The sequence below is a fragment of the Hemitrygon akajei genome, chromosome 1 (genome assembly GCF_048418815.1).
Source record: "Hemitrygon akajei chromosome 1, sHemAka1.3, whole genome shotgun sequence".
Lineage (NCBI taxonomy): Eukaryota > Metazoa > Chordata > Chondrichthyes > Myliobatiformes > Dasyatidae > Hemitrygon > Hemitrygon akajei.
Window position 1 is genome coordinate 209165480 of NC_133124.1, and position 20749 is coordinate 209186228.

General features: G+C 40.9%; 1 protein-coding gene across 1 annotated transcript in view; it reads right to left on the reverse strand.

Annotated features, from left to right (window-relative positions):
* LOC140734878 (BCL2/adenovirus E1B 19 kDa protein-interacting protein 3-like) overlaps positions 1-13422 on the reverse strand; it is a 37533-nt gene extending 24111 nt beyond the window's left edge. Inside the window, exons 1-2 of the mRNA XM_073059528.1 lie at positions 13230-13422; positions 4067-4253 (exon numbers count right to left, since the gene is read on the reverse strand). Of these exons, the coding sequence (XP_072915629.1) occupies positions 4067-4253; positions 13230-13272 (230 nt within the window). The 5' untranslated portion in view covers positions 13273-13422. The remainder of the gene's footprint in view (positions 1-4066; positions 4254-13229) is intronic.
* Between the last annotated feature and the right edge of the window lie 7327 nt (positions 13423-20749).

Consider the following 20749-nt stretch of genomic DNA (forward strand, 5'->3'; position numbering starts at 1 on the left):
TGTTCAAAACTCCATTTAAAAACACTAGTTTCTTTTTCTATTGCATAACTAGAGATTGAATATTAAGGTAATGTCTAACAAATATGTAAAGATTTATAATCCCGCATGCTGACATTTGGACTTCAGTGAACTGCAAAGAGATTTTGAAATTGTTTTATTGGATTACATGAACTATAAAAAGGAAACACGCAATAACATAACGTAATACGAGCGTAGAATATTAATGGTTGTAGGTCAGCTACTTCCAATAAAGAAATTTGATATGGTGCATTTTGAGTATATGCACGATTCATTTAAATAAATCTTATGTTATTGAACATGTCACCTAGGATAAAGCAATGTCTATGTTACCACAAGAATAAAATAAGAAAACTTTTCAAACATGTACAAGTAATTCAAATTCATGACATAGCCAACTCAACATGACCAGTGAGAATGTCCCCAATTTGTTTGGTCAAATTAATGTTGCTCTAAAAAACTCAAAGTTCAAAGTACATTCATTATCAAAGTATGTATACTATATACAACCCTGAGATTCGTCTCCTTACAGCCACAGAAAAAAGAAACCCATTTGAACCGATTTAAAAAAGACTGCCAAACACCCAATGTGCCAAAAAAAGAACAAATCGCACAATCAAAAGTAAGCGCATAACATTCAGAACTAAAGTTTACAAAAATGAATTCACAGCCATGAAGCCAATTCTTGCTGCAGCCGGTCCAGGAGCCCGTTAGCTGTAGGCCACAGTCTCAGTTCAATGCAGAGATGAATAAACCTCGAAGGGCAGTGACCCATCATTCACCTCCAGCCCTGACAACTTGACCTTTCCAATCTGGCCAGTTGCTTAAATTGGTCAAACATCCGCTTGTTCCTCTCTCTCAGACCTAGGCCTTTGCCGCCTCAATTTGGTCCATACAGGCCACACCACAACCATCCTGCACCTTCGAGACTTCAGTTCACACTGCAAAAATGCTAGGTCATACAGGCGGTTCAAAAGCTCAGTACCAAAAAGGAAGTTACAGGCTATTGATTACAGTGATCTTTGTCTAGAATAAGTGTGATTAATTGAGTACTTAGTAGATTTGTTTGCTGCCAGTAAGGCATCACTGTGTTTCACCAGCGCCATCTTAAAAGAAACTGCCAAATATTGATTGCATACCAAACAAAGCTATAGTACAAAATGAAAGATGAAACTTCACACAATTCTACAAAGAACCATGACGCCAATAATCACAAAGTGGTATTCATAGCAAAATTTATTTAGTGATGCTCCTCCACAAAGTCCTCACCATTCTGCAGTTTTTTTTTTGTACAGTGGGACAAAATAAACTGCTAACCAATAAAAGAGTAATCAACAAATGTTGCTGGATGGAGTGAAAAGTCAGGGTGTCAGAACCAGAGGCGAGGGTTGGACTGGTTCTGCTCACTGCACTGCGGCTGTGGGCCTGCTCCAGGCTTCATGTCTGAGGACTCACTTTTGTTCTAAACACCATTTGCTTACTTTTATCACTTGCACTATTTGTTTTTTTCTCACTCTGCACATTTAGTGTTTGTTGGTCTTTATTAATGGGTTCTTGTGGGTTTCTTGCTTTGTGCCTGCATGTAGGAAAACAAATCTCAAGGTTGTATAATGTATACATACTTCGATAATATATGTACTTTGAACGTATTGTCAAGGTTTTTTATTATAAGGCAAATTCATAGACATATTTCTAAACAAGCATTTGGTTTAAGAAGAATTACTCATTATCCTTCAAACCCCATTATATTCAGCATTACACAGATCTATAAAAATAAATGAGTTTACTCTTAATGGAATGAAAAGGGCTGAGGAGTGACCCTGTAGATATTTATAGAATTCTGAGGGGCATAGGCAGGGTAAATAATAAGAATATTTTTCTTCAGGGCAGAGAGTCTAGAACTAGAGGGGACAGGCTTAAGGTGTGAGTGGAGAAACTTAGAGAACTGAGGGATAGGTTTTTCCCCATGCAAGAGGTGGTGAATATTTGGAATGAGCTTCCAGAGGAAATAAATCAGATAGAATTACAATGTTTAAAGATATTGACAGGCCTACTGTGGGCAAATGAGATCAGTGGAGATAGGTATCACTGATAGCATGTACCCAGATATGCTGGAATGCTCTGTGATTCTACTGACTTTCAACACATAGCAATCAAAACCAATTATTAAACAAACAAGAGAAAATCTACATGTGCTGGAAATCCAAGCAACACACAAAATGCTGGAGGAACTCAACAGGCCAGGCAACATTTATGGAAAAGAGTACTGTCAACATTGCGGGCTGAGACCCTTCAGCAGGACTGAAGAAAAAAAAGGATGAGGATAGATTTAAAAAGTGGAGGGAGGGGTGGGAGAAACACAAGGTGACAGGTGAAACCAGGAGAGGGGAGGGATAAGGTGAAGAGTTGGGAAGTTGATTGGTCAAAGAGATAGAGGGCTGGAGAAGGGGGAATATAGGAGAGAACAGAAGGAAAAGGGGGAAGAAAAAGGAGAGGAGCACCAAAGGGAGGTGATGGGCAGGTAAGGAGATAAGGTGAGAGAGGGAAAAGGAACTGAGGAATGGTGAAGGGGGAGGCATTACTGGAAGTTCGAGGAACCGATGCTCAGGTTGGAGGAACAACACCTTATATTATCTGGGTCCTCCAACCTGTTGGCATGAGCATCAATTTCTCAAATTTCCGGTAATGACCCCCCCCCCCTTCACCATTCCCCTTTCTCTTTTCCTTCTCTCACCATATCTCCTTGTCTGCCCATTACTCCCCCTGGTGCTCCTCCCCTCTTTTAATTCTTCAATGGCCTTCTATCCTCTATTAAATTTCCCCATCCCCACCCCTGTATCTCTTTTGCCAATCAATTTCCCAGCTCCTTACTTCACCCCTCCCCCTTCTGGTCTCACCTATCACCTGTTGTTTCCCCTCCCCTCCCACTACCTTTTAAATCTACTCATCTTTTTCTCTCCAGTCCTGCTAAAGGGTCTCAGCTCAAAACGTTAACTGTACTCTTTTCCATAGATGCTGCCTGGCCTGCTGAGTTCCTCCAGCATTTTATGTGTGTTACCTCAATATTTAAACAATTTTTTTGCCCCACAACCATCCAACTCAAAACTGGCCGTACCACTGAATATGGAGTTGTCAACAACATGGACGAAGCTTGTGGGTGAAGACTGAAGTAGGGGCAGTTACTGATGAAAAGCACAAAAGCTGGGAAGGGTACATAAAGGATTCACGAGGATGTTACTGGGACTGGAGAATCTGGACAGGCTGGAATGTAGGAATCTGAGGGTTGGCCCAACTAAGGTTTATAAAACTATAGGAAACATATATAGAGCGAATGGTCACACTCTTTCTCCATCTCCCCACACCCTGCCCACCAAAGTAGAGGAGCATATAAGTAGAAACCATAGATTTTAAAAGGTGTGAGTGGAAAAAATTAAAGGAAACACAAGGGATTTTTTTTTCCACATACAAGGCAGTAGGCTGCCAGAGGAAGTGATAAATGCGGGTACAATTATAATGTTTAACAAGGAATTCAAACAGATACATGGATAATAAAGTTTTAGAGCAGGGCGTCCCAACCTGGGGTCCATGGTTAATGGTACTGGTCCATGGCATAAAATAAAGGTTTGGGATCCCTGGTTTAAAGGGATATAGGCCAAACGCAGGCGAATGGGAGCAGCCCAGGAAGGCAGTTTGGTCCATATGAGCAAGTTGGGTGAAGTGCCCATTTCTGAGCTGCATAACACATGACTCTAAATTAGTCACAAGGATATGGAACACAACGGGATCAAAGACATTGGCATCTATCTTCCTAGTGCACAATATAGTATGTCCATGCAGGAGACTTTCTTTTTTTTTCCAAAACACTACAAGGAAACAATCCTAAAAGAACAAATGGAGCACTGTTGAAATAAAAATGCATAATATCAGCACTGTGGGTACACAGAGGACTTAATTTTGAGCAAAAGAGAAAGCAGCCCTCAGAAAATTTCACTTTTGTGAATCAAGAGTGCAGTTTTCTTAAATGTTATATTAATTGGTAATTCTTTACCTGTCAGCATGGGAACTTCCCCTCGAGCTACTCTGACCAGATTCATGCTGGGCATCCAAAAGGATTTTTTCCATGTCTCCGTCATGGATGGAGGATGATGAGGGCACGTGTTCCAACCCTCCGTTTCGCCCAGCGCTGTTATCATTCCCATTCCCATTGTTCTTTATGTGCAACTCCACCCAAGAACCTAAAGGTTTTAAGAATAACAAAGGTGATATCCAGAATGCAATTTTCTTTCTTCTCTCTTGAAGGCTATACGTTAAATTCATTCAGTTATTAATGCTACAATGGATGCATTTAAAATACAAACACCAGACAGCAAATTTCATTTGGATATTTACCAATAAATCCTTCTGTAAATGTCATTAATAGTTTCCAGTATATGTACTGATTGGATTACTTTTCCATTCTTAGAGAACGTCCCCTCCCCAGTTCCCCTGCGTTGAACAAAATTAATAAATGCTGCTCTATACCCTTTGTACTTTGCAATGCCCCACAGGTTTCCTTTTGTAGCTGCCAGACAAGATTACTTAAGAGAAATGTGCAAATCCCTTTATGACACCACAGTAAACACATCAGAAACTTACTCAGAATATTAACCCTGCGGGGAGAGAGATAGCAGGAGCTGTACAAATGTCGTGGAATAATTTCGCATTTGCACTGCCACAATCTTTTGATTATGCTCAATATTTAGGAATGACAAAGATATTTCATTTGGGAAAATCTAAAACTGGAGTTTAAACTTTAAATTACAGGAGAAAGCACAGATTTAAATGGCTTCTGTTTACATAACACTCACAACACATGCAAAATATTTTATTATGTTTCGCAAGTTGGTGACTAAATTAAAACTGATGCCAAACCACCGATGGAAATATTAGGGTAGGATAAATGACAAGTAGTGTGGTGAAAGGCAGACTTCCAAGGAAGGAGAAAGTAATCAAGGAAAGATATGGAAAGTTTCAGGAAGGGACCTCTAGGAGCTAAAAGAAATGGCTACCTAAAGCTAGAATAATTAAATTCTAACAATTAATCTAAAATTATGATAGGATTACAGGACTGGATGCGGTTACAGAAATGAGTGCAAGACAACAGAGGAATCTGGAGGAAAGGCCAATGATTCTAAGAGGCATTAGTTTACTGATTGTCACTGAAGACCATCAAGCACAAAGCTGATGGGTGAAAAGAGTACAGTCGGCCCTCCTTATCCGTGGATTCCGCATGCGCGGATACAACCAACCGCGGATCAGGATCTGGAAGTTCTCTCTCCAACACTCATTGCTTGAGCATGTACAGACTATTTTTTTCTTGTCATTAATCCCTAAACAATACAGTATAACAACTATTTACATAGCATTTACATTGTATTAGGTATTATAAGTCATCTAGAAATGACTCAAAAGTACAGGCAGTCCCCGGGTTATGAATGAGTTCCATTCCTGAGTCCGTCTTTAAGTCAAATTTGAAGTCAGAACAGGTACATCCGGTATTATTTAGCGTCAGTTAGTCAAACGTTTTTCTTAGTATATACAGTAGTACATATTTTACTTTGCTATGCTTATAAAACACTTAAGAAACCTACGTATTTGTACTATTCGTACTAATGGGTTTCGTTACAGTCTTGGTTGGTGCGACTATAACAAAACCCAATTTCCCTCGGGATCAATAAAGTATGTCTGTCTGTATTTCAATAATTAAACTATTGTGTTGCTTAGTAATAATTGTAGCTTTCATCAGGGCAGGGCCTTTCACATGCTCCGTTAAAATGGTTCTGATCGTTGACCGACTGTTGCTTAACGCTTTTCCAACGACTGATGGCGTTTCACCACTTTCCAATTGCTTTATTATTTCCACCTTATTTTCAATCGTGATCGTGATTATTTTTGTGAACAAAAACACTGCCGATTCAGAGCTGTGGTGCCAGGTCCTGATGTCCACCGCACTGAGACATGTTAAATAGAGTTCCGCTGGGTCCTAAAGACCACCGCACTGAGAAGCTGAATAAGGGACTTGAGTATCCGCGTTTTTTGGTATCTGCGGGGGGTATCGGAACCAATCCCCTGTGGATAAGGAGGGCTGACTGTACAGAGTTTGGTCAGTCCCAAGTAAGAGTTTCAAATGACCTTATTTACTCAAATTTACCCTACATCTAAAGGAAAAACTTTGCAAACCGTTGCAATTCTTTAAATGGTCACGGACATCTGGTAGCTTCTGTTCTGTCATCTCAATTCAAAATGTTTTCTAAAGAATATGCTTAATTTCATCGGATTTTAAGTAGAGTTAAAGATAAGCTTTATTTATCACATCAAAACATAATGAAGGTGTTGTTTTGTGTTCCACAACTCACTCATATGTCTTTGGAACATGGGAGGAACCTGGATCGCCTGAAAGAAAGCCATACAGTCATGGGGAGAACATACAAGCTACATATAGACAGCGGCAATAATCTGATTAATTAAACCCTGAATACATTAACCTCTACACTACTGTGTCGCACATAAATTGAAAAAAAACCTTCTAAATATGACATATAGAATCTGTTCTATGATCATAACTGTAAGTTAAATCACTCTAGACATTACTTCAGCATAATCAACATAAACATGTGTACGATTTAATCATACCTGGGCTTATTTCAACTTATCCACATATGAACACAGCCCTGTAAACACTCTCAATAATTAACTTAAAAGGTCTTCATCATTAACTCAGCAAAGGAAAGAAGGCAGACATTTAACAAGCGTGTGATGAAAAACCACAAGTATAAGGACTGACCTACCTTTCCACAGTCATAACTACTTGCAGCACACAATAAGTACAAATGGGTTGAAGGAACATCATTGCTAAAAACAGTGGTGCTGAAATTCCTTTAGAGTGCACATGGCATTTAACCAATCTGAACACAGAATTTGCTTTACTCAGTCTCTACTGCTGTAGGAGGAAAACATGTTCCACTTCAGCTGTTCTGCAAATACACAAAGTGGTAAGACAAGAATAGCACAAACTTGTACCTCAAACTGTAGCTGAAAATTTACTTGGGATATCTGACATCACCTTCCCCAACATTTGCTGCCCTCACATCTATGGCAGCAAACAAAAGATACTAATCAATACAGGAACCAAATGATGTTGAGACACACTTCAACGGCCAACACTGGGAGAGGGAAGCAGTTTAATCCTTACTTACTTAAACACTTATTCCTAGAAATAGGTTTAAGTATTATAAGTCTGTAAACCTCATTTACATTGCCACATATCATCGTCTGCATCCAGGTGGCACAGTGCAGCTATCTCAGAGCTCCAGAAGATGCAATCCTGACCCTGGGTGATAGTGCACATTCCACACATTCCTACCTCTAACCACATGGACTTCCTGCAGGTGTTCCAATTGTGTCCCACTTACCAATGCCATGCTGACAGGTTAACTAGACACAGTAAATTGCTCCTAGTGCAGGTGGCCGATGGCAGAATGGTGGTGGGAGTTTGTTAAATGACAAGTGAAGAATAGATTACAAGAAAAGAATTTGCAAAACCAGATTCCACTGGGAACTGGCATAGATTTGATGGGCCAAATGGCCTTCTTCGCTATAATTATGAACTAGGAAATTCTGAGGCACTAGGAGTTGTGGCAGCATGCCAAGACTTTCTTTTGATCACTTCTCTGCCCGCACCGCTGGTTATTACTTAAGCTCCAACCAAGTTTATTTTTATCACACGTAATTTTATAAGTATAAAGACAGTAATGTGTGGAATTAAAACAACGATTACCTTTGTCAGAAAAAGGGCTCCTTCTTTTAAAATGCAACCAAAAGGTCAAATTACAACAAATTTCTTCTTATGACTAATGCTTGCAGGCTCTAATTTATTTATTCATGATTACAATTAGGAATTCATTTGACTTTTATCATTCATTAGAATTACCAATGAAAACTTCAGCTTACAAGCTTTATTTAAATGAGCTTCCCTCTTTCTCTCAATGGAACCAAAACAAATCTAAACACAAAAGATTCTGCAGATGGAAGAACCTAGCAAATTTAATTATCCAGTCCAACAGAAATCACAGTTCAAACAAGGAACTTCCATTAACAGTCTATCACTTGCTAAGTGCAGCACAATTAAATGTAGAAATTAAGATATTGGTGTAATGACCCTTTTGCAAACTGACATCAGTTATAAGCATAAGTTGTTCTGTCTGTACAGTAAACTTTTAATATAGGGGTTCCTAACCTTTTTTATGCCATAGACCCCTACCATTAACCAAAGGGTCTGTGGACCCCAGGTTTGGAACCCTTGCTTTAAAACAATTTAATATTCAATTCCCCCCACTCCCTTTATTCCCCACTCTGACCTTTCATTTCCTTTCACCTGCCTATTATTTCCCCTGGGTCCCTGTTTGGACATATTCTGGAGTTATGGAACATAACAAATATTAATTTCAACAGCAATCAGTCTTCAGACTGTAGATTGAATATAAAATGCAATCCAAAACAATGATCTTTCTGGACCTGTAGACTTGGGTGATTGCAAACCAAGAAACATCCGTCCATTCACTTGAGGTGTCTGCGTATGCATGAGTGCAAGATTATTAACACTCATTTTGGGTGTATTGGTGGGAAGCTGTAGGTGCTTGAAACTCAAAGGAAGCATTATGAACACGTAACTGTAGAAATTGTCCTGTTGTTACCTTTGTCCTTTAATATATAAAACGTGATGTAATATTGGGTCAGGAAGCCTCTTCTTCCAAGAGTGTCTCTAGAATAATATCTGCTTGTCGTTCGGAATAAAGACTTCTATATCACCAACTTCTGTGTCTCCTGGTTACTTTGTTCACAATCACAATAGATCCTTCCTCCTTCCCTTTTCCTATGGTCCACTCTCCTCTCCAGATTCCTTCTCCCTCTCGACCTTTCCTACCCACCTCGCTTCACCTATTATCTTCCTCCACCTTTTTATTCTGCCATCTTCCCACTTCCTTCTCAGTCCTGAAGAAGGGCCTGAAATGTCGACTATCTATTCGTTTCCACAGATGTTGCCTGACCCGCTGTTTCGCCAGTATTTTGTATATGTTGCTTAGTATTCAATGTATTTTTACATACCAATAAAATATTTATGTAGAACGAGATTTTATGAGAGGCATTGTATCTCATTGCACAAAGGCAGTGAGGATTTGCTTAACAGGATACTAACAGAATTCGACGAGGTCTGAAAAAGCAGCAGGATCCGACCATTTCAATGAGAACAGTCCAAATTTGGTGTACTTTTTTTCATGCTAATGACTGCTGCTGACAGTCTCTGTGCCACTATTCATCGCTTTCCTTCACTTGTTAACAATGGTTTTCAGCTAAACATTAACCTTTTGCTATCTGTTTGATATAGACATACTCAGAAGCAACCAGATGTTCTGAGTTTTCATCTTCCTCATTTAACTCTAGTATAATATTAAAATTGCATAAAAGCAGCTACTTGTGGAACTCACATGGTGCAGAAAATGTTTAGAGGAAGCATATATTAATGTTAATTATTCCATAGAACAGACCACTATCTACACTTTCCAGATTGACTCTCAACAAAGACTGGATTTATTCTGAAGTATTTATCACTGCCAGGCATCTTGTATTTTCTACTTTGTTTTTACTTGATTCAATAGTTTAAAAAAACATATCTCCCCCTTAGCTACTTCCCACGTGAATCCCACCCTGTCAAAGCACTGAATTTTGTGAAAAATTAACTTCCATGGCACTAAGTGTTGGATGCTGCCACAAAGAGCAACTTAAAAGGCTTATACTTGCCAAAGGGCGGAACTACGATGGTGCTCAACACCGTATCTGCAAGCTCATCTGCAGAAACAATTTAGTTTCTATCTTTAATCTCTCTCTCTTTCTCTGTCATTGGTGGAGAGTTTGTTGCCGATAGTCAAGTCAGAGAACTTGGAAAAAAGCAACGCGACAGACTTTAACACCATAAATTAGCAAGTTGTCTGTTCTTGTTGGTGTCCCCTCTCACTGTGAAAAAGCACAACCTCTCTGTCCATTTATTAGGGAGAGAGAGAGAGAGCCTTCAGTATGTTGAACTGTCAGGTGAACGGTAGTTTTTGTTCTACTGCAGATCATGGTCTTTGTCCAGGCCCCAAGGCAGCAAAGCAGTCCCAAACCATAATGCTCCTTCCACCATGCTTCACAGATGGGATGAGGTTTTGGTGTTGGTGTGCAGTGCCCTTTCTCCTCCAAACAAAGCGGTGTGCATTTCTGTCAAAAGAGTTCAACTTTAGGCTCATCTGTTCACAGAGTACTGTCCCATAAGCACTGTGGAACATTCAGGTCTTCTGCAAACTTGAGGCATGAAGCAGATTTTGGAGAACAGTGGTTTCCTACATGGTGTTCTTCCATGAACACAATTCTTGTTGAGTGTTTTTCTTGTAGTGGACACATGAACAGAGACTTTACCAAGTTTTAGAGATTACTGCAAGTCTTTTGTTGTTGCCCATGGGTTCTTTTTCACCTCCTTCAGCATTATACGTTGTGCTCCTGGTGTGATCTTTGCAGGACGCCCTCTCCAAGGGAGAGTAACAACATTGAATTTCCTCCATTTGTAGACAGCTTCTATTATTGTGGACTGATAAACACCCAGGTCTTTAGAAATGCTTTTGTAGCATTTTCCAGGTTCATGAATCTCTACAATTCTTCCTGTAAGGATCTCTGAAAGTTGTTTTGATCGAGGCATGATGCACATAAACAGATCTTTCTTGAGAAGAGCAGGCTGTCAGTAACTTAATTTTTTAATATACAGGACAGGACATCTCTACAATCCACACCTCCAGTCTCATCTCAATGAATGGAACACCTAATCCAAATAGCTTTTGTAGAAGGCATTACCCCAAAGGTTCATATACTATTATGAACCCAGACTGTGATTGTTTATATAGTATACTCAATATTGACAAGAAGTAGCACAATTGTTTGTGTGTTGTTAGTTTAGGTAGATTGCGTTTGTTTAGTATTGGGACTTAAATAAAGATCTGACTACATTTTACGAGTAATTAATGCAGAAAACCAGGGAATTGCAAAGGGTTCAAACTTTTTCTTAGAGCTATAAATATATATATATATATAAACAAACGGAATTCTCAATTACTAAGGAAACAATTTCATGCACTACAATAACATGTTTGCATAAAATCACTGGATGATTTCTTCAATTCAGGCCTGGCTTGGCAACTTATAATTGTTTCCAAACAACATAATTGAAAAGCAAAGATGTACACCAAAGCCGAGTCAATCCTTTTACAGTTGCAATATATAACTTTATAGTTTCAAGCAATTCTGGCTATTGTTATACTGAGTAATTGTATATATTTTTCTCCATGCAGCCTATTGTAAATACCACAGTTAGACTCAAAATACCGATGTATAAATCTGGTGACCCAAATGCCATTGCCTCCATTTCCTTCCTTAAGTAGTTATGAGCTTTGGGATGCCACTCTTATGTTCAAATGTTTTTCGGCACTCCCTGATTAAATCACATCCGGGACAGCAAACTAAAAGGGTGTGTTCCATTTACATTGGCTACAAATGACAAATAAATACAGTGAAACTCAAGCAGTAAGGCAACAGCTTGAAAATGTAAGGACTGTCACAATATTAATGAAACTATGAAATGACATTAAGTCCATATTAGTGCAGGTGTTATAATATGGAAATTTTACCTTTTAAGAAGTAATAAAGATAAAGTTTATATAATATAGGTAACACTGCACTCTTCCATCTGTGACATTACAAGATCATAAACAAGGCAGCTGGTTGTGTTCTATTATTACTTTCCTATTATGGAATGTTAAATCTGTTCCAATTTTTGTTCGTCAAAATCAACCATCCATGAGATTTTTTGGTCGATACTATCAGAGCCGATATAATATAACACACAGGCAATTTAAGAGTCTCAACGTTATGCAGAGTAGATATTATAACATATAAGAAATTTCAGGAGAAGGGAATCCAGCACAAACACACTTTGGTGCAAAATTAACCATACACGTTTACAGATACGATCTGGCAGCTATACATTACAAATAACTACTGCTCTATTTTAACACATACAAAATGCTGGAGGAACTCAGCAGGTCAGGCAACATCCATGGAAATGAATGAACAATCAACATTTTGGGCCGAGAGTCTTCTTCAGGTCTGAGAAGGAAGGGGGAAGACGGCAGAATAAAACGGTTGGGGGACGGGTTGGAAGCTAGCTGGGAGGTGATGGGTGAAGCCAGATGGGCTGGAAAAGTCAAGGGCTGGAGAAGAAGGAATCTGATAGGAGAGGTAAGTGGACCATATGAGAAAAGGAAGGATCCAAGGGGAAGCAATAGGCAGGTGAGAAGTAGTAAAAGACCAAAGTGGGATATAGAAGGGAGGGGGAAGAATTGTTTAACTTTTACAAGGATATGAGGATAAATTTGTACTGACAGATTAACTATACATCCTGCACAGATGCTCCTCACTATACTGAGAGACCAGGATATGAATGGAAGGGTGGAAAGAAACTGCAAACTGCAACCTTTCAAAGTGTCCCCCAAAGCAAAATATAGTGATTATGAAGTCCGGCGAAGTCCAGCAAGCTCTCTCAAATCACAGAGACATCAGTTGCCATGAAATGTTTCAGGGGGCCAGGGTAAAATATGTCAGGTTTAGGTGAGGTGGGATCTGAGACCCAACCAGCACCTCCGACTGGCCGCCGAGTACTGCTGAGCAACTAGCCTGGAATGAGACGGGGACAGTTGCCAAAGCGGCCATGGAGTATCCTGGGCCGTGGCCACAATTTGCCCAAAGCTGTTGCCAAGATAGTCAGCTGTCCTTACTCACCCCGCCCCTGCCACTTTCCATTGGCCGAAAGCTGCCAGCACCACAGCCCGACGCACATCAGCGCCACGTCATTGGCTGGGGGCCGATGTCAGTCAGCTGACGACACTTCCTCCCCTCTGCCGCCGTGTTTTTGTTTACCACCGAGCCGCCTCGGGAAACCGGAGACCGTCAGCGGCCGGCTGCAACCGCAGGATGTCGTTGCGGCGGTTCCGCCAACGCCTGCACACTTTCTCCATGGATGGGGGTGTGGGCTGGAAGTTGCTGCCCAAGGCTCCGGACTGTGGGATACGCACACATCACCTCACACTCACCGTTGAGTCCTGTCTCTTCGATGGGTGGCTGTGCGGCAGCCATGGTGCACCTGCCCCGCTGTGCGCCCGGTCGCGGGGAGTGGGCGGCCGTCCGTCCCCTCGCTGTTTGAATTTCCCCACCGGCCCGACGCAAGCTCTCGGCGGCTTTCGGTTGCTAGATCAGCGCGCATGCGCCGAGCCGTTGTCGGGCCAAGGGAAGGACGCCGGTCATCACTGCGTCATCGCGTTCCAGCGTCACCAGTAGTTCCAAGAGGCGTGTCATCGCAGTGTCTTTACATCAAAGTATATAAAACAATGAGACAGAGGAGAAGAAAGGTTGGCCCGTTTAACAAATGCACTGAAGGGGTCGGAGTTGTGCATTCCAACCCACACATAGCACTGCTAACACTGCATTCGTGTTTAGGCTCTGGTATAATGGCAACCATCATCGCTTATTAGGGAAACTGCCCACTGTAAAGTCTCAGATGTACACAATCAGGTTTATTAGAAGAAAAAAATAATCAATAAATTACATAGTATGTATATAGAATAGATTTAAATTATGCCAAAACAGACATAATACACATTTTAAAAATGAGGTGGTGTTCACGAGTTCAATGTCCATTTAGAGGGGAAGAAGCTGTTCCTGAATCGCTGAGTGTGTGCCTTCATAGAAACATAGAAAATAGGTGCAGGAGTAGGTCATTCGGCCCTTTGAGCCTGCACCACCATTCAGTATGATCATGGCTGATCATCCAACTCAGAACCCTGTACCTGCTTTCTCTCCATACCCCCTGATCCATATAGCCACAAGGGCCATATCTAACTTCCTCTTAAATATAGTCAATGAACCGGCCTCAACTGTTTCCTGTGGCAGAGAATTCCACAGATTCACCACTCTGTGTAAAGAAGTTTTTCCTCATCTCGGTCCTAAAAGGCTTCCCCTTTATCCTTAAACTGTGACCCCTCGTTCTGGACTTCCCCAACATCGGAAACAATCTTCCTGCGTCTAGCCTGTCCAACCCCTTTAGAATTTTATACGTTTCAATAAGATCCCCCCTTAATCTTCTAAATTCCAGTGAGTATAAGCCTAGTCTATCCAGTCTTTCTTCATATGAAAGTCCTGCCATCCCAGGAATCAATCTGGTGAACCTTCTCTGTACTCCCTCTATGGCAAGAATGTCTTTCCTCAGATTAGGGGACCAAAACTGCACACAATATTCTAGGTGCGGTCTCACCAAGGCCTTGTACATCTGCAGTAGAACCTCCCTGCTCCTGTACTCAAATCCTTTTGCTATGAATGCCAACATACCATTTGCCTTTTTCACCGCCTGCTGTACCTGCATGCCCACCTTCAATGACCGGTGTACAATGACACCCAGGTCTCGTTGCATCTCCCCTTTTCCTAATCGGCCACCGTTCCGATAATAATCTGTTTTCCTGTTCTTGCAACCAAAGTGGATATCTTCACATTTATCCACATTAAATTGCATCTGCCATGAATTTGCCCACTCGCCTAACCTATCCAAGTCACCCTGCATCCTCCTCACAGCTAACACCGCTGCCCAGCTTCATGGCATCCGCAAACTTAGAGATGCTGCATTTAATTCCCTTGTCTAAATCATTACTATTGTAAACAACTGGGGTCCCAGCACTGAGCCTAGCGGTACCCCTTCAGGCTCTGTACCTCCTACCCGATGGTAACGGTGAGAAAATGACATGCCTTGGGTGCTGGGAGTCCTTAGAAATGGATGCTGCCTTTCTGAGACACTGCTCCTGAAGATGTTCTGGGTACTTTGTAGGCTAGTACCCAAGATGGAGCCGACTAAACTTACAACCCTGTACAGCTTCTTTCGGTCCTGTACAGTAGCCGCCCAGACAGTGATACAGCCTGTCAGAATGCTCTCCACATTACATCTATAGAAGTTAATGTTAACATACCAAATCTCATCAAACTCCTAATGAAGCATAGTCGCAGTCTCATCTTCTTTATAGGCCCTCAGAGGTCTTGATACCCAGGAACATGAAACTGCTCGCTTTCCACTTCTGATCCCTCTATGTCCTACCCTTCTGGAAGTTCACAATTAGCTCTTTTGCCTTACTGAGGTTGTTGCTGCGACACTATTCCACTAGTTGATATATCTCACTCCCATACACTTTCTCAGCTCCATCCAAGATTCTACAGACAATGGTTGTATCATCAGCAAATTTATAGATGGTATTTGAGCTGTACCTAGCCACACAGTCATGGGTATAGAGAGATTAGAGTAGTGGGCTAAGCACACACCCGAGGTTCACCAGTGCTGATCATCAGTGAGGAGATATTTTCACCAATCCGCACAGATTGTGGTCTTCTGGTTAGGAAGTTGAGGATCCAATTGCAGAGGGCAATACAGAGGCCCCGCTTCTGTAACTTATCAAATCAGGATTGTGGGAATGGTGGTGTTAAATGCTGAGCTACAGTCGATGAACAGCATCCTGACATAGGGGGTCTAAGGCTATGTGCGATGAGCCGTTGACCTATTGCAGGGGGTCCAGGTCCTTTCACTGTGTCTCAGTGGATGTGACAATACAAAACCAATTGCCAATTTATTCAGCAGCAAAAGGAGACTAAACCTTAACATCTATCATGAAGGGTGTAGAAAAGTTAGACCTGATTTGTCATTATTAAATAGTCTAGTGTCTCTAAAGCAGTAGCCTACTATCCATCAGCAATAGGCAGCAATGAATGAGGGATCACAAGTTGGTAGAATACCGAAGCAACATGCAAGCCTAAAACATCATAACATCCACCCCACAAAACGCCACTTCCTTAAACACAAAATTGTCTCCATCCCTCTCGTCAGCAGATACAATTACACAAGGGAATACCGTTGTAAAGAAGTGTCAGCTTGAAACCTACAATATTGTGAAATTAAAATAGGAATGACTTGCATTTTTGTATTCCACAATATTACAAATAGCCCTGACCTGCTGGACAACAATGACAATTGTCAGATGATTATAATAAATCTCAAAAGTGCAACAGAAGGAAATATAAGCAGACTAATCAAACATCAGAATTAATTTTTAAAAAAGCTTCAAGTTATTATACTCCATGATGGAAAAGGTTTTAAATAGTGTGACTATCATCACCAGACTCATAGGAGAGAGGGAAAGTTGTTTAGCAGTGTTTTATAAGAATAACAGTCTCAGTTTTAAATTGGAGTACATGGCATTTTTTCCCTTCTAAGCATTTCCGGAGGACAATACAGTAGCCTTCGGCTGTATATGTAAAACTCAGATTGTGGAGAGATCCGCTCCTTTTATTTACATAGAAACACCATTGTTTGCAATTGCTGTTCCTTCATTTACACATACAATTAACTTTCTAGGGCGGGGAGGCAAGGAAAGTGGACTTGGCACTATTACAGTTCCCTGTAATAGGTTTGCCAGCAACACCCACATCTTTAACAACTCTCCTACAACTACACCGAGATTTACAAACACGGTAGCCATGGTTCGAAGTCGGAGCCTTCATGGTCTGAAGCAAAACACACACACACACACACACACACAAACACAACACAATGCTGGAGGAACTCAGCAGGCCAGGCAGCATCTATGGAAATGAAAAAAATAGTCAACGTTTCAGGACAAGACCTTTCTTCGGGAAGAGGACACAATAAAAAGGTAGGGGAGGGAAGGGGGAGTAAGGGAAGGAGGAGAGCTAGAAGATAACACACATACAAAAATTCTGGAGCAACTCAGCAGGTCAGGCAGCATCTATCCTAAACAGTCGATGTTTCAGGCCTTTGCTTTGGATTTCCACCATCTACAGATTTTCCCGTGTTTGTGATAGCTACAAGGTAACAGGTGAAGCCTGGTGGGTAGGAATGGTAAATGGCTGAAGAGAAAGGATTCTAATAGGAGAGGAGTGTGAATGGTTTTTCTGCATTAACTGGCTCATAACAGAAGTTGGTTTTGGGGGAAGCTGCAGTTTTTTTCTTATACACTAATGACTATTCGGGTCTAACTTACTTGACTGAAGAAAATAAAAGCACCAGTTCAATCATAAGAAATTGGTAACTACGAAGCAAAAAAAAAATCCTTAATCGGAAATAGTGACACATTTCTTCAGAGTCATAGAAACAGGCCCTTCAGCCCATAGAATCAGCACCAACTGTCAACACCCCTTTACCATCCTGTCAACCTGTGAAGCCACTTCTACGGACCTATGGACTTTGACTTCAAAATCCCTCTGCACATCAACTTTGTTAAAAGTCTTGTTGTTGGCCGTGAACTGTCTCTGTACTTTTGATCTCCCAGTGTGCAATACTTCACAACCTTTCCAAAAGTGACATGTAGGCTATTTCAAGATAATAAGATACTTGAAATTTTTACAATTCTAACCCAAGTTATGGGCTGTAATTAGTAACTGGGCACCTTCCAAAAAATACAATCTATCTAACGTACACAATGTAGGAACTCAGCAGGCCAGGCAGCATTTAGGAAAAGTATACTCTTTTCCTAGATGCTGCCTGGACTGCTGAGCTCCTCCAGCATTTTATGTGTTGCTCGAATTTCCAGCATCTGCAGATTTTCTTTTGTTTGTGATACAGAATGTAGATGAAGATTTCTTAGTCGTTATTTCCATTCCATGAAGTGCGCTAGGAAGCAGCTAGTACATCACAATTCCAATGATTAGGCATGCAGTTTAGTAGCACTTATGCTCTTTTGAATCATTTCCAGGCAACATCCTTCCCTTTCAAAGGCTACCTGAGACAATTTGTACAGGCCGTTTTCAAATTTCTTTCAACATAGACATTCACTTAACTTTGATAGTCTCCTTGCCAAAGGTAACTTGGTACCCAGCAGGGGAAACATTGAAAAAAAAATGTTAGTATGTAGGCTAAGTAAAAATCAAGAAATCTGACACAGGTGAAAACATTGGGAGCCTCGAGATGTCTTGGTTTTAGGAGGCTCCAGTTTAAAAGGGTGAATTCGTAAGAATCATCAATATTTACTGTAGCACCACAGTGTGGCAGCAAACCAATGTAAGGCAGTTCCCCTATTACCATCCCTGAAAACCAATTTAGGCAGTTCCCCGTTACTGTTCTTGAGAGCCATTATAGACAGTTCCCCCATTACAGTTCCTGAAAACTGTCCATAAACTAATATTTCCCATGGGTCAGACCGTCTATTTTCCTTAGCTACCCATATAATCTTTCACTTCATTGAATATCTTCCGTCTGTCCTAAGGTTACCCATAACACTGGACAATTCTTTTCGAAAGTGCTGCTTCCTCAGAATTTTTTTCTTTATGATAGACTGCTTGAAGCTGAACACAAATATAATTTCAGACTAATTGTATCACATAGGAATTTGGAGAAACAAAAAATTAACTTTTATTGAATATATTGCATAACAGTGCTGATGCTTTACAACAGTTCAACTAAGTTAAAAATGTTTTGTTGATGATTTTCATTTGTACTCAGTGCCTAAGGCTTCTCACTTAAGTGTCCAACAATAATCAGCCAGCATTAGTGGATTCCAGTTGCACATATCGTTTCTCTATCACTACATGTCCTGATGAAACCGATCACTGTGTTCATCATTGACAGCACCAAGATTTGCGGTGAAGGAGTCTAAGAGAATGCATAAAATGAAACCTTAGCTTCATGATGCACTTCATGGTTTTATATGCTTGAAGCACGTTGTCAACCAGCTGCACATAGTTTGATGCTCTGTAGTTGCCAAGAAAATTTTCAACAACAGCCTTGAATGCCTTCCATGTGATTTTCTCCGGTCCCAGTGGAAATACTTCAAATTTCCTGTCATTGTTCATCTGTTTGATTTGTGGACCAACAAACAAAAAATGCTTTCCTTAATCTTGGCATCAGTTATTCTGGGAAACACCGGTCTCAAATATTGAAATTCTTGGCAGAAATTCATAGCCATCATGCAGCACCTGCCCTCTCTAAGCATGCCCTGGACAAGATAGAAAACTTTTCAACTTATGTTGTGGACAACATTTTAATTGACTTGAATTATGAATTGAAATAATAAATAGAGGTGATTTTTTATTAAATGGTGCGTGATAGGCATTTTCATGATCAGCAGCCCAAAATCCATGAGATAAACCTTTATAAATCAGAGCATTGAGTATAGTTGGGATGTAATGTTGAAATTGTACAAGGCATTGGTAAGGCCAAATTTGGAGTATTGTGTACAGTTCTAGTCACCGAATTATAGGAAAGATGTCAACAAAATAGAGAGAATACAGAGAAGATTTACTAGAATGTTACCTGGGTTTCTTTCAGCACTTAAGTTACAGAGAAAGGTTGAACAAGTTAGGTCTTTATTCTTTGGAGCGTAGAAGGTTGAGGGGGGGCTTGATAGAGGTATTTAAAATTATGAGGGGGATAGATAGAGTTGATGTGGATAGGCTTTTTCCATTGAGAGTAGGGGAGATTCAAACAAGAGGACATGAGTTGAGAGTTAGGGGGGCAAAAGTTTAGGGGTAACACGAGGGGGAATTTCTTTACTCAGAGAGTGATAGCTGTGTGGAACGAGCTTCCAGTAGAAGTGGTAGAGGCAGGTTCGATATTGTCATTTAAAATAAAGTTGGATAGGTATATGGACAGGAAAGGAATGGAGGGTTATGGGCTGAGAGCAGGTCAGTGGGACTAGGTGAGAGTAAGCGTTCGGCACAGACTAGAAGGGCCGAGATGGCCTATTTCCGTGCTGTAATTGTTACACAGTTAATTCAGTTGTTACGAAGGATTAACAACTCTGATGGGCAGAAGGGTGCAGAGTGGCCCCTGCCCCCCACCCCTTTTGGAGAATCACAAATCACTACTATTTCGATGCTGCTACCAAGGAAGTAAAAGAGACAAAAGGAAATCTGCCCAGGCAGTTGTTATTGATAACAGCTCATGAAAGAAAATGAGAGAGAGACACAGCTAAGGTGGAACGTCTCCTACTGACAAAAGCCATTGATTTACTGCTATTGTCTTTTGGAGAAGGATTGTTTACTTGGTACTGTTCTATTCATTGAAATCCCTCAGGGGACAGCCAGAGTGGGCTGGTTTGATGGGTTACATCATCCCAACCTGATTGACACCCGAGACCCCGTGAGCAGGGATAAAAGTGAGGTCTGGGGTAACACCCCTTAGACGCACCAGGAGAAATGCTAGTGAGCATCAGAACCCCCACGAGACAGGGTGGGAGATCGGAGACTGAATGAAGGGTCGGTAAATTTTAACTCACAGTGTTTTGTAGCGAGACCGGTGGGGGCTTGTGTGTGTGTCTACCCTTGCCTGGGTGACGAGTCCACCACGGAAGCATGAACTGAGCTGAACTTTATATTTCCATCTGACAATTCATTATCCCCTGGACAACAATAGAGCTTGTTTCATTAGTGATTATTATTATACTCGCACTTTTAGGCTTATTATTGCTGACGTATATTATCTGTATATTTGCATTGATATTATTTTTGTATATTTTTACTAATAAATACTGTTGAAAATAGTATCACCAGACTCCAACGGACACTT